The sequence below is a fragment of the Cyphomyrmex costatus genome, unplaced genomic scaffold (genome assembly GCF_001594065.2).
Source record: "Cyphomyrmex costatus isolate MS0001 unplaced genomic scaffold, Ccosl1.0 scaffold157, whole genome shotgun sequence".
Lineage (NCBI taxonomy): Eukaryota > Metazoa > Arthropoda > Insecta > Hymenoptera > Formicidae > Cyphomyrmex > Cyphomyrmex costatus.
Window position 1 is genome coordinate 89,313 of NW_017275576.1, and position 13,920 is coordinate 103,232.

General features: G+C 32.5%; 1 protein-coding gene across 1 annotated transcript; it reads left to right on the plus strand.

Moving 5' to 3' along the window:
* The first annotated feature begins 4,899 nt into the window (after positions 1-4,899).
* Positions 4,900-10,842, plus strand: THADA (Thyroid adenoma-associated protein homolog). The gene is made up of 14 exons (XM_018552255.1): positions 4,900-5,190; positions 5,849-5,989; positions 6,057-6,698; positions 6,779-6,885; positions 6,971-7,274; positions 7,349-7,591; positions 7,674-8,030; positions 8,115-8,387; positions 8,455-8,652; positions 8,796-8,977; positions 9,052-9,604; positions 9,732-9,882; positions 9,959-10,218; positions 10,537-10,842. The coding sequence occupies exons 1-14, from the start codon at positions 5,011-5,013 to the stop codon at positions 10,840-10,842; spliced, it is 3,897 nt and encodes a 1,298-aa protein (XP_018407757.1). The 5' UTR covers positions 4,900-5,010.
* Positions 10,843-13,920: the final 3,078 nt, after the last annotated feature.

Consider the following 13,920-nt stretch of genomic DNA (forward strand, 5'->3'; position numbering starts at 1 on the left):
ATATTTAGAATATAAGGATAAAAATATAAAATATATATTATTTTATATCGAGAAACAGAAATCCGCTTTCTCTTTGTAATATGCTCTTTTCCTTTTACGCTTTTTACCAGCGCTTTGATTTAATAGACCTCTTAGATTTGTGCACTTAGAGAAGATAAAATAAATAAACGTCTACATTTTACAGAAATTTTCAATTAACAGGTAGATTCAGGAAATTAAATCCTGCAGAGCTCGAGCTGCAATTGAATCTAATCAATGTATATTTGCGGATCCAATTAAACAGTTTCGCTTTTCCGAAGAATAAATATTTTTGATTTTCTTAGAAAGTGTCTTTAAGTTCAACTATTAAAGCGCTCAGGGAAAAATAGAATTACGTTTGCCGGTATATTGTGAAAAGCATCGCAAATAAATCCCAAGCTGGGGGATTTGTGGTAAATAAAAAAAAGACGTTGCGCTAATTTAAATGACGATTAATTACGTAGATTACGTGGCTCTCGAGGAAATCACGTGGCCGCGTTTTCGGTTGATGCGAGGGAGAAACTTCGTCCAGAGAATAGTCGGAAATGTTCTGGGATTCTTCCCAGGATGACGCGCAATTAAAATAACGAAACACAACTGCTCTCACGTAATTCCGAAAGATCCATCTCTTCCCGCGGTTCGTACATTAACGAAGATATTACACCGCTGTCTGTGCTTGACCTCGTATTTAGGAGCCGGCAAATAAGAAGTTAAGTAATATGCGATCCTGTGACGTAATCTCGACTTTTCCCGGAATATAACACGATATTTGAGCGTGCATGTAATATATTCTCAATATGATTTTTATTGAAATGTGTCGCGCTTCTCGCGCGCAATCGAACTATCTCTTATCGAGTCTAATTTTATGAGAGGCACGTATATAATGCATTTCTCACATTCTTTATACTCCCTCCTTTATGGAAGTCGATTTTCCACGATCCAATTTTAATAATCACTCCGCATGAGTAATTATTAAAGGTATAAAAAAAGCGTCAATATTAATAATGATAAATACATTAATGTAAAGTACTTTTTTACGAAATTTGTCATTTAATTGTACTGAATTACGAACCGAATCACATAGACTGCGTACAGATGCCTTGAGAATTTATGAGTATTAAAAAGTAATCACAATAGCAATTTTACAGATAATCTTTTAAATACGATGCTCGGGAAATACTTTTCTCTCCATTTTTGTTCTACTTTAGACAGTATAGCACTCTACGTGCAAATTTATCTCAAGAGTCATAAAAGAGAAACGATTTCAAGATAATAATTGCAATTGCAGTGAACGATCTAATAATGATAGGGCATCATAAGACTAATACTCCCCGAAATTGTTTTATAATAAAAAAAGAAAATTGTTAAGGCAAAATCGGAACTCTTTAAATAATGGAAGAGTCTATCTTTTGTAATCAAGTTTATAAAACGAGCTTTGTTACATGATTTTAAATGACTATTTAACGATGTTGAAAGAATCTTTTAATATAAAGCGCTTGAAAGGATTGTTTGACAAATTTTTGCTGTTTAATCAAATATAAAATATAAATAATGCCCTTGCAAGGGGCATTGTAAAACCAGTATAAACAAATTTCAATAATATAATAAACTAGTTTTCAATTGTAATCTGTTAATTATTGGTTCAAAATTGACCTACATACTAATTTTATTGCGTGGCACGGAGCTAGACATTTATTAAGATTACTGTAAAATATAAACAAATAAATTAAAATAAATGATATATACACGCACACTATTTATTTAATATATTATAAAATATGAAGAGAGAAAGAGAGATAATATTATATTATTATAATACATGCGAATATGTGTTTTACATAATTATTATTATTATTATTATATTATAAAAGAAATATTACTATAATAATTACAAATTTTTTAAAAAGACATTTATTTTTTATGGCTGACAATATTATCGAATAATTAATATCTTGCTTTAAACGAAGAATAGATCGCCGTTATTAAACGATGATCATCGTGATAATATATAATCAATACTGCAATTTTGATATAATTATCGATAAGGAAACTACACTAATATTTTTTCCGCATTTATCTGCAAATTAGATTTTTCACAAAATAATAAACATTAGTTTCGTTTTCATCGACATTTTCTTTATCTCTCGTAAAGTTGATACCGATGTACGACTGCACGAGTAGGGCTTTAGAAGTCACTGACAATGAGAACAAAGGTTTTCTCGCGAATCTAGCGTCAAATTGATGGCGGGACGTAACACACCGTGCGACGTGAAGGCCAACGGAAGATTGTAACATGCCTTCTAAATTTAGTGATAGCCATTCGTCTAGGCACGAACCGGAGATATATGCAATATATACAACCGAGATAAGCCTTGCCAACAGAACAAATGTAAGTGCAGATTATACCGTAGGATATCAAAGCAGCTGTACATATAGTCTGCGTTACACACGACACACATATGACTGGATGATACAATGTAACATTCACGATATGCATCCTTTCAGAGACAAAAAGGACACATCTCGTGACGAAATATTCGTATAAAGTAATATAATGAAGTAAAAAACATTTTTTTCCAAATCAATCATAGAATCTCATTTTCAAAATTACTCATTACGTAAAAATTCAAATTATAGGAAACGGGAAAATTGTGAGAGAGCTCCATTACTTGCCTCTCATAAAATTAAATTTGATTAAATATGAAGACCTACATTTCTTTTATATTGCTTATTAAATTGAACTTAAAATTATCAATGGCGTGAGAAATATATTTCTCAAAATAAAAGAATGTAAAAAATTATTAATGCAGTCGATTGCAAAGATTGATTGCAATTTACGTATTGTTTCAATATCATTATCTTTTTTTCGCCCTAAATTATAATAATTACGTATAATGTCGAAATTAAATAAAATTTGAAATATTTTAATTAGAAATACAAATAAAATGATAACTTTAATTGCAATGTTTGAAAAATAGATTGAAATGTAAATACGCGAAGAAATGAAAAAAAAATGGAAGCTTATTTATTATTTTTTCGGTTTACATTCTACATATTTTTTAAATAGAAATAGCTATGATACTTTAAATGATTTGTTATCTGTAATGATGACAGGATATATAATGAATTATTAAATTCTAGCGACTAATTGTAAGTGCACAGATGTCTGCTTCAACCAGATAACTAGCGGTTACCGATAGAGAGACTAGCGGATATCGGTAAAAACGTGTCTGCAGTTCATTCGGCGTTTCAAAATTCAAATACTGTAAAGCGTATATAGCATCGCTATTGTTCCGAAACGCTCTCCATAATTGTCATTCCGTCATCAATACATCGCTTTTGCTCCACTATCGCTCCAACTGCGGCTGTGTTCCAAAATTTAATAGTATTAAAAACCTACAGTGCACGTAACGTAAACTATATACATACTATATTTTCAGTACTGACAGTAAATTTTAGAACACAGCCTGTATCATCTCTCTGAGAAACCTGAGAGGAGACATCCCGGCGTGTTTTCGTAGATATCCGTCAATTTATTCGTGCACTCTATATGCGATCGAAATAGGGAAGCGGCATCGCATTTTCCGCATGCGGTCAACTTCACGCGAGGTAAAAAGCGTCGTGCGGCGACTCATCATCTTGATTTTCGACCAAACGAGTATTGCGAAAAATACTTTCAGCAATATAATCAATGTACTAGTATACTAGTAGAATCTACATTACACGATATTTTAAATGTTATCGGAAGTGCACAGTTAATTACACTTTGTGTCGCATTAAATTGTAGCCTAAAAACTTTACGCACTTACAAACTTTACTAAATATCTTTTTTTTGCGTCGCGTGCGAAAATATTAATAGTTTAACAATATTTATTAGTTACCTCATTGATAAATGATTCCAACGATTCTTTCGAACTGCTTCTCATTGTTTACTCTCTGCAGGAATTAGGATACTTTTGGAGGAAAGGTCATATAATTGATTTGAAGTCAGGGCTGCGAAGTTGCCAAACTACTCCAACGTAACGATAGAACATGCTCCAGCCGAATTGCAAAAACGCAGAAATGCGAATTACGCGCTATTTATATACGCCGTTAGACCCCCCACTACTCGCAGCTAGCCAATGAGACGCGGGACCTCGCTACAGGCGCGTATTCGAGCGCTGATTGGATCGCCGCTAGCTTTCCGTTGAAGTATATAAAGCGCATCGCGCGAAAAATTTCAGTTTCTTTTGAAAGTTGATGTTGTGTGTTTCTCGAAGATAGAGACTTTTATACATATTCAGAATACGTTTTTACAATATCAGCGTAATTTTACACATAATTCACGTTATTTATACTATAGAATTCCAAACATAAAAGTGCTTTCTGAATACGAGAGTTAGAAATTATATTCTTTTTATAAATTAAAAAAAACCAATTAGAATAAATAAATAATGGTTGCCGAAGAAATTGTATGAAAGAAAAATCGAACTGAAATATAATAATAAGCAATCGATATTTTTGTATTTACAAAATGTTTAAATGATCCACAAATTTTAAGTCACATATTTTTTAAAATAATTAAGCACATAATTTAGTACTGCAATAGAGACAAATTGGAGAAGTTATACTAGTCTTTTTCTTACATCTATTTTCAATTTGAGAACTATGTCGCTTGCATCTTCTTGCGACGTTATTCTGACTATGATTTTATCGACAGCGTCAGAAAATGGATGTAGCCACGTAGTTTCTAAACCGCAAATGAATGTATTGGCGATAGTGTACCGTCATCTTCGACGATAACAGGAAAAAGGTCGGCATGGTCTCTCTCAGGTTTATCTCTAGCTGGATGCAATCAGAAGTTTTTTTTTTTTTAAAGCATCTTCAAGCCCTAACCTTTGGGCTATATGACCAATCAGAAGTTATCTAAACTTGAAGTTAGACTAAACACAGCACATGAGTAAACAGCTGCCTAAAAGTAAAAGTATTCCTGCGATATTGCGGCTTTAAATAATGGAAAAAAATTTTATTATGGACGAGAATGAACTTTATACATTTTTGAATAATCTGCGAAAATCTAAACTAAAGGGCGAACTGGACACTGAGGAGAAATTGGCGCAGCAGAGTGTCAAATGGCGAAATACCTTGGAATACAGTGATTTAGTCACGTATGCTACACATTATAGCAAGAAAGTAATAATTTCATTTATTAAACTAAATGAATAAGGAAAAGATTAAGCTCGAGGCTAGACCTTAGTGTCTAATAATATTTTTATATGTAAATACACATTTTCCGGTTAAACTGTTGGACTTAAGATATAATCATAAACTGGAGCTGAAATATTATCACAATTAAATTGATCGTTGATTTGACAACGATGCTGCTAACATCTTAAAAGATAATTTATTGCAAAGTGTTACTTCTAAAATTCAAATCTGGAACCTTTGATAATTTAAGTGGATGTTTCTTTTCCAAATCGGCATCATCCAATTAATCGGTCAATTAATTCAATTGTGATATCATTATTTCAATTTCAGTTTATGATTGTATTTTAAGTTTGACGGTAAGTGGCATATTCAGTTTATACATCTAATTAAAAATGTAATTAAAAAATTTATATTTAAAAATACTATTAGATACTCTCTAAAATCTTTAGCTTTGATTATATTGGCTCTTTCCTACTTATTTAATGTATTCATATAGTGGTCCAGATTAACTCATTATTTATTCTCTTTATATAACTCTTAAAAATAATCTTCTTATTTAAATTGTGTATCTGTTACTTTAGAATTCGAATAGTATTGTAGTCAGATAATAAGAAGTCTTACATATATATTTTTTGTTATACAGTGCAGACTGGAGATGCTGGCACTCTTAGTGGAATCAAAGAAAAGCACGTCAAGCTTTACAGTAATGGAACTTCATTTAATTCTGTTATTTTTATCTAATAATTTGTGTGAGAAGATGGAATATATGCCCTTTATTAAAAAGGTAACAAGGAACATTGACATTGTTTCTTATTAAAATCTTGCAATCAAATTTGTTGTATCTTTTATAGGCTTTAAAACGGTTGAAAGATAGTTATGCTGTTACAGAAAGACAATTTTTGCAAGCACTAAAAAAAAAAGAATGTTACGAAAAGCAAAATTTAATTTCCAAAATGTATGAAGACAATCATTTGGATGTAGCTCATAAAGAATCTGAGCAAATTGAATATAATACGAGGACAAATTACGAATATTTTATGTTGAACTTGCGTCGACTTTGCGTGTTCAATCTGTATCCAGAAGCAACATATGATCACAAACGTTCCTGCTTGCAGATACTTTTACTAATGCAAAATCTCATGCCTGATAAATTCAAAAATTTGAAATGGGAGAAAGACAAAGTAGAAGTGATATTGTATTGTTTAATGGCAGATACGTACGAACCCAATAAGGAAATGGCATATCAGATAATCAGTTCGATCAGTCCAGAATTGTTAAGCTTAGATTCAAAACCCTGGATTCATTCAATTATGAAAGCTGCTTTTAAATTTGGTAACAGCGTTCGACCTATTGACAGTATTACGGCTGCATATTTGTTTAAAATAGCCAAATTATCTCCTATTATAAGAAATTTTTGCGATCACTATAATGTAGACAAGGTTCCAGAAGCGATAACATTGCAATTAATTGTACTTCTATATGAAGAATTACGAGTATGTATAAGACATAATTCATTTTAATGCCATCAAAAAACTTTTACAATTTACAGAATATATTGATCTTATTTTTTTAGGGAGTATTAACTTCAGCAAAAGAAAACCTAGGAATAGCAATTAGTAAAAATTCTTTATATGGATATTTATTCTGCATTAGAAGTTTGCTTTCAGATTACGATATAAGGTAATTAAAAAAAAAATGAGTATTATAAACTTTTTTTGAAAAAATAATATATGATATATTTATTTCTTTTATTTTTTTGCTTTAGAGCCACAGAAGGAAACGAATTATGGCAAAATACTGTAGCTGATATTATAATATTGTGCTTTGAACTAAATCGTACTGTTTCTGTGGTAGTAAATAATTCCTCACCAGAAGGACATTTACCAATGGACTTGGAAACACTAAATTTAAATGCATCATTTTACATGAATGAAATTCTAACACCACAAATGGTACTACTTTGTTCTTGGCGTACTGTTAAAGAAGTCAGTCTGTTGTTTGGTTTACTTGCTACTAAGGCATCGATACAAACTGCTGAATCTCCAAATGGATTATTAACAGTAAAACAAGTGAGATTTACGTATATGTGCATGTGTTCATGTTTTAATGAGACACAAAAAGGTTAATACAAATATGTTAACAGATTGAGAATATAATGAAACATTTAGTTTCGTTACTGTGTGAAACGAAACATAGAGGTGCATTTGAACAAGCGTATGTTGGTTTTCATCAATTATGCACGCGATTATGGCGTTTAACAGACAAGTCTTTAAATAGGCTTCCTATGTTTTGGTTGTACAGTATCTTAGCGCATTTTACGGGATTCGCTTCAGGATATACATTATGCGCAACAAGAAGAAGTGCGGGTATTCCATTTATGATACAGGTATGGTTATGATAAAGAATATTTTATAAAAAAAGAATTCTAAAAACGTAACACTAAAACGAATTTATTTATTTCAAATTAGGCAGTTTTATCCTCAGAACCAAAAATCCAGAATAGTTCAGAAACATTTGCATCTTGGATTATGACGGTTTTATTACAATTTGCGCAGATTAAGTGCACAGATTCTTTACATCAGTCAATGATGGTCGTAATGCACGGACATCCAATATTCTCTAAATCCGAGTTTTTAATTTTATTTGAACAGATAGAAGAAAAGTGTAAGAAAATGACTGATCATGACTTGATCGAGATAAAAATTCATTCTATGAATATTCTTAGAGCTTTATTTAGACATTCTCAACTCGGAGACATAACTAAGAATCATATTATGAATGCTTTGATGGTTGCCTGTAAGAATTATGAAGGTGCAAAATGGTCGGTAAGTGTGTTATATATTATAATTTTTTATGAATATTATTTCAACTATACTTATGCGGAAAATAATTTCTAATCGAATTATTAGGAACGTAATGCGGCTACGTTATTGTTCAGCACACTTATAGTACGAATTTTTGGTGTTCAAAGAACCAAGGATCACATCAATTTGACAACGGATAACAAAATGACAGCGAGAATATTTTTTGAAAGATATCCCAATCTATTTCATTTTATTTTACATGAATTGCGAACTGCATCGGATAAAGAAAAAGTCATGATAAGATCCAACGAGCAAGTAATTTTATTGCTGCTGTCACGATTGTATATTAATTGCCATTTTGACATCGATATTACTTGGGTATTTATAAATCCAATTTTTCCACTACGCTCGTTAGAGGCGAACATTATGGTAGATGTAATTCCAGATAAATGAAATTGTTAATTTGGTATCAGAACGTGGTAAAAGCCCCGTATATAAAACACGTGAACTTGCAGCTAGAGCATTGGTGCCATTATTAGCAGATAGTACAGCCTACAACTTCTTAAAAAAGTTATTTGTAATTTTATGTACAGTACGATATAATCCAATTTCTACAAATCTCACACATGGCTATTTGCTACAGGCAAGTATGAAACTTAACAAAAATAGAAGAACAATAGAAAATAATTAAGATAAATACTTAAAACTAAAAATATCACGTATATTCTAAATTAAAAAGAAATTAAAACGCATAATTATATTAATTTTCGATTGATTAACTTGTAGATATTAGAGATTTTGACGAGATTGCCATCCGTCCACATACAGCTATTAAAATCTGATGTCACAAATTTTGTACGCGCAACAGATTGGATATTGAAAGGATTAGAAAAAGAAACTAATACGTTCAGTTGTTTTCCCATAGCTAGTGTATACATTGACATTCTTCATTGTTTAGATGAAAATATGTAAGAAAAATAATTTCACAGAAACCATATCACTTAAGACAGACTTTTTACTAACATATTTTTCGTGTTTTTAGGATTGAAAGTTGTGATATAGAGGATATTTTATATATCCTGCAAAAGCACTTAGTCGACGAAGATCTATTAAAACGAGGACCGTGCGAACAAATGTATAAAGTATCTGCCATCAAATTTATACTTCGTATGGAGAATTCAAAGTTTCTGCAGACGGTGCACAATGGACAAAGTATAGCATTCAACATATATTCGCATCTTTTGGTCATTCCAGAAGCTGAGATACAGAGCGTTGCTTGGACTACTGTTTTGGAAGTAATAAAGGCGGAATCTTATCAGCAAGGAAAATTATTGAGTGCTTTTGCTCTTCGCACAATTGCCGATATTGCTGATGATTTATATAAATTTAATCCAAATTTACAAGATGCGATTTTTTATTTCTTATATAACAGCCTGACGGACAAAGATGGATGTTATGTCATCGACAAACGTGAAATTTGTAATTTGGTTTTTAAGAAACTGTATCTAAATGATGCAAACAATATCTATGATCAACGTGCTAATTATTTGATATTGTTAGGAAAATGTATGACAACATTAACTCACGAATTGAAGGTTCGCTTGTTATTTTACTCATTTTTAAGACTTTTTTTCGATTTCTCTGTTGTTTATTTTTGTCCTTATCATGTATTTGATATATCTTTTCAATTAAAAAAAAATATTTTTTTATGTTTATTTTAAGGATAAAGAGCTCAGGATAGAACACATAGAAGACATTTATAGAAAAATCTGTGACAATAGATGGATTGGTTTGTTAATTAAAGATTCCAGATTATCAGTTTTCGATATATTGTATGAACTTTTTGAAAAGGACATCGTTATCGAACATTGCCGTATGAATCGAGAATTTCTACAATCAACGAAATTAAATTCGCGTAACAGTATAATATTAAACATATCTTTTTACAGATCCCGTATTGGATTGGTGGACAATGTTATTGCAATTATTAGTCGATGACAACGCGAACGTTCGGCACGATGCGTCTAAAGTAATTTGTAAGCTTGAACCGTGCAACAAATTGGAATGTTTCAAACAAACTTTGTTGGTATTCTTCTACAAGTTTAAAAAAATGGTCGCTGATAAATATCCGAAAATAGCAATAGGCGTCCTTTTCTGCTGGAGTGTCTCATTGTTAGGAGATATGAATTATGAAATGGACGATAACGAAGTAAGTGAATATATATACATATATGCAAGATATAATAGAAAAACTCTAGATATATGATCTAAGCTATATAAATATAACACTTCTACAATTTAACGTAAACGTTCTATATTTTAGAGAAAAATTAGTTAAAAAATAGTTTTATTGAAAAATAATATATTTATTTTTACAATAACTTTAATTAATATTTCGTTAGTTTTTCCTTTAATTGACTTTTATTATCGCTTTCTATAAATTGAGGATATTTTATTCTTATGATTATATATTATAATATTCGATATATGTGTGTGTTTAAGAGTGTAATTTGAATGTTTACAATAGGTTTTCAACAAATGTAGAAATTACAGTATCTTCGATCCTAAGGAAATATCAGATCTGTGCTTCAAGTTAACGAAATCGATAACTCAACAATATTCCATTAATAATATCAATTTTAAGTTACCACCGGATGTTGTAAGATGGATAAGTTACCGTTTAGATATCGATTTTCCTGCATTGTCATCTTTTAAACAAATTATATATAATTATCAAAACAACCTGCCGATAACCGAAGAGATATTGAAAGATACAAGATTCAGGGGTAAACCATTCCAATCTTTTGCATGTAAAAAATACATGTCGTTATAATGTCAGATAATCTACGATATAATTATACTTAAATGTAAAATGTTATTTATATGTGTAAATACATATAGAATTTCACTATATGTAGATTTCACTACATTCTGTACGTAGATTTTTGAGAAAAAAAATAAAAATGTATTTTTTAAGAAATGACTCAAGATTCTTTATATCGGAGCACTATACCTATGTTACACACAAAGAGTAGGTTTATTTAAAAAAATTAACTATGTGATATAAAAGTCGAAAAAATTTTTTATTTAACTTACATAGTCTTAACATAAACATGTTTATTCACAATATTTAGTGTGTGACCTATGATGCCTACACTACATGTTACCGTGCCCACATTATATCATTTAGTATTTCGGATATATTAAATATTTTCTTGAAAAAATATGCCGATAATTTCTAAGGATGTTAATGACATATTTTTCAATTTTGATAGTTCTGATGATAAGCTACCGAACGAATAAGGTGATATTTGTTAAGGACTATTTTGCCTTCTGCAGAGATTTAAGGTTCTACACAACTATTTAATTTTTAATATTTTTAATATTATGTATACATTAGTATACAATTGTTAGCTATATAAGGTTGGTCCAAAATGTGGGTGAAGTGATTTGATAAAACTCATATGTTTTTACGTGTCTTAAATGTGTTGAATTTGAATGTCTGGAACATGTCTTGAAAAGTATCATAAAAATTTTATATTTTATGTTAAAAGTGTTGAACGTTATATATAAATCTATTTTAAAAATATTCTGCCGAAAATATATTACAGATTAATTAATAAGTTTTGAATTTTATTTTTACCACGAATTCTAATACATTTTCTTTTTTTAAATAAAGTTATATTAAACAAGTTACTGCGATCATTAATATGCGATACTTAAGTATTTTTAATAGTTACATTAAGATTTCATATTTTGTTTTTTTTTCATTATATTAAATAATCTCTGTGTAATTAATTAATTTTTTTGCAATAGAATTTCGATTTTTGAAAAAGTATTTAACATTTAATTCTTGCATTAATGACAGCACTTTCCATTTTTCTGTCTTTACTCTCTACAGATTAGATTAAATTTATATTCATTTCACGCTAAAGTGCAGCCATCTAATTACAGCGTGAAATGTGCCATTAGCTTGTACTGATTTTCACTTCAAATGTGTCGATACTTCGAGACTATCGTTCTTCGATATTGCGATTCTCGAAATTCTATTGTAGTCTTTCCAAATGTAGTCAGTGATCAGTCATAGAACGATTTGCGACGAATCACGAAATTGTGTTCTACGTGCTCTGTACTGTTCGCGATTATTACGCTATTAACAGCAAATTTCACGCGCAACTAATTATCGGACGTATATCCTGTAAAGTGTTCGCAATGATAATCAGATGTATTCAGCAAAGTGTCCACAAGGAAAATAATCGCGTATAATTGCTATTATACGCGAATGCTGTGATCGGTAATTGATTCTATTATTCGTTATTTGATTATTATTTGTTTAAATTATTTATTTCCACCCCTGAAAAAAATTTTTTTTTTTGTCCCGTAAACGAGAATTTATAAGGTACTGAAAAACAGCCATTATAATTACTTCGTTCGATTATTAAATAAGGCACTATTATTTATTCAAAATATTAAAAAAATAGTTAAACAATTAAAAATTTATCTTCTCTCTAGTATTAAATCGATCAGTAGAATAAAGTGAATTTTGTACGTCGTTTGTCGATCATTTCGTAATGCGCTTCTAAAATTCTAAATATTCGACTAATAAAAAAAAGAATTTGTTTCTAATTACGATGATATATCGACAAAGAATGTTTCAGAGTTTATAATATTTATCTGATTAAAAAATTTTTATCAATATTTACATTGGTACGTATTGGAAATCATATATTAGCTAATATGTCATCAATAAATCGTATTATCAAGAGAATTTACAAAACAAATTTTTATATCCGCATGAAATTATTGTCTTGATTTTCACTCTTTCGCTAGGGGTCCAGAATTAATATTATCCCACAGACAATGCGGTAATTCATATGTCACTCATCTCGCCTCTCTCGAATAATGGCCCGAACGATTATTATTCCGATTATTCCAATTAATTAATATCTAATATACTCGAAGAAGCTTGTCGCGTTTGGCGGGCGGCGGCGCCACCGCGCGGTGGCGGCTCGGCACAGCGCGGCGGCGGCGGCGGTACCTCCGAGCCGAGACTCCGAGCCGGGCCGAGCACGGCCGAGCGCGGCCGACTCGCACGCGTATTTCGCGACGCGACGTGCTACCGTGCGACTACCCATCCGTACTCCCGTGTTTTTTCCGATTTTTCGCGCCTCCGCCGAGTGACCGTCCGCGTTTCGTACGCGTCAATGCCCACCGCCTGCCTCCGACCGATGACGGCGCGTCCGCGCGCCTCCCGCTGATTGTGAAAGCCCCGAAAATCGAGTGGGTACACCCTCCCCGCGTTGCTCCACGCACGCACCGCGCGCACGTACATACGTAACGCACGTATATATACACACACACACACATATACACGGGTGGTGTACGGTGTGCTCGTGGTGTTCGACAGGAGAGGAGGCATGGAGTGTGTTCAGTGCGCCCGTTTCAAATCGTCACGGGCCGTTACCTCAGCCCCGTACGCAGCAAGGTGAGTTACGTCTCGTCACGCTTTATTCGTGAGAGACCGGAGCGAGAAGGGAACGAAAAGACGTATAGAGAGAGAGAAAGAGAGACGATAAAGGGTTCTCGCATCGAGAATCGCAAATCGCCGGGGACAGCGTGCGAGGGGACGTCAGAATTTGCTCCGAGAGAGACAGATCTATTCTTCTTGCTCCATTCCCCTACTCCCATCCCCCCCCCTCCCTCCCTCACTCTCACTCTGCTCCGGTACCTGACCTACTTGTGCGCGAGCTGTCATCCTATGGTCGGTACTATTCTCCCCCGGCCCTACGCGAGCACCGCGCGCTCCTCGCCGCGCGGCGGTCTACCTTGCGCGAATCTTCTCGCGGTGGTAGGACCGCGACACACACAGGCCGGGTCGTTTCGCGCGGAGGAGTCGCGTGAAGGGTGGACA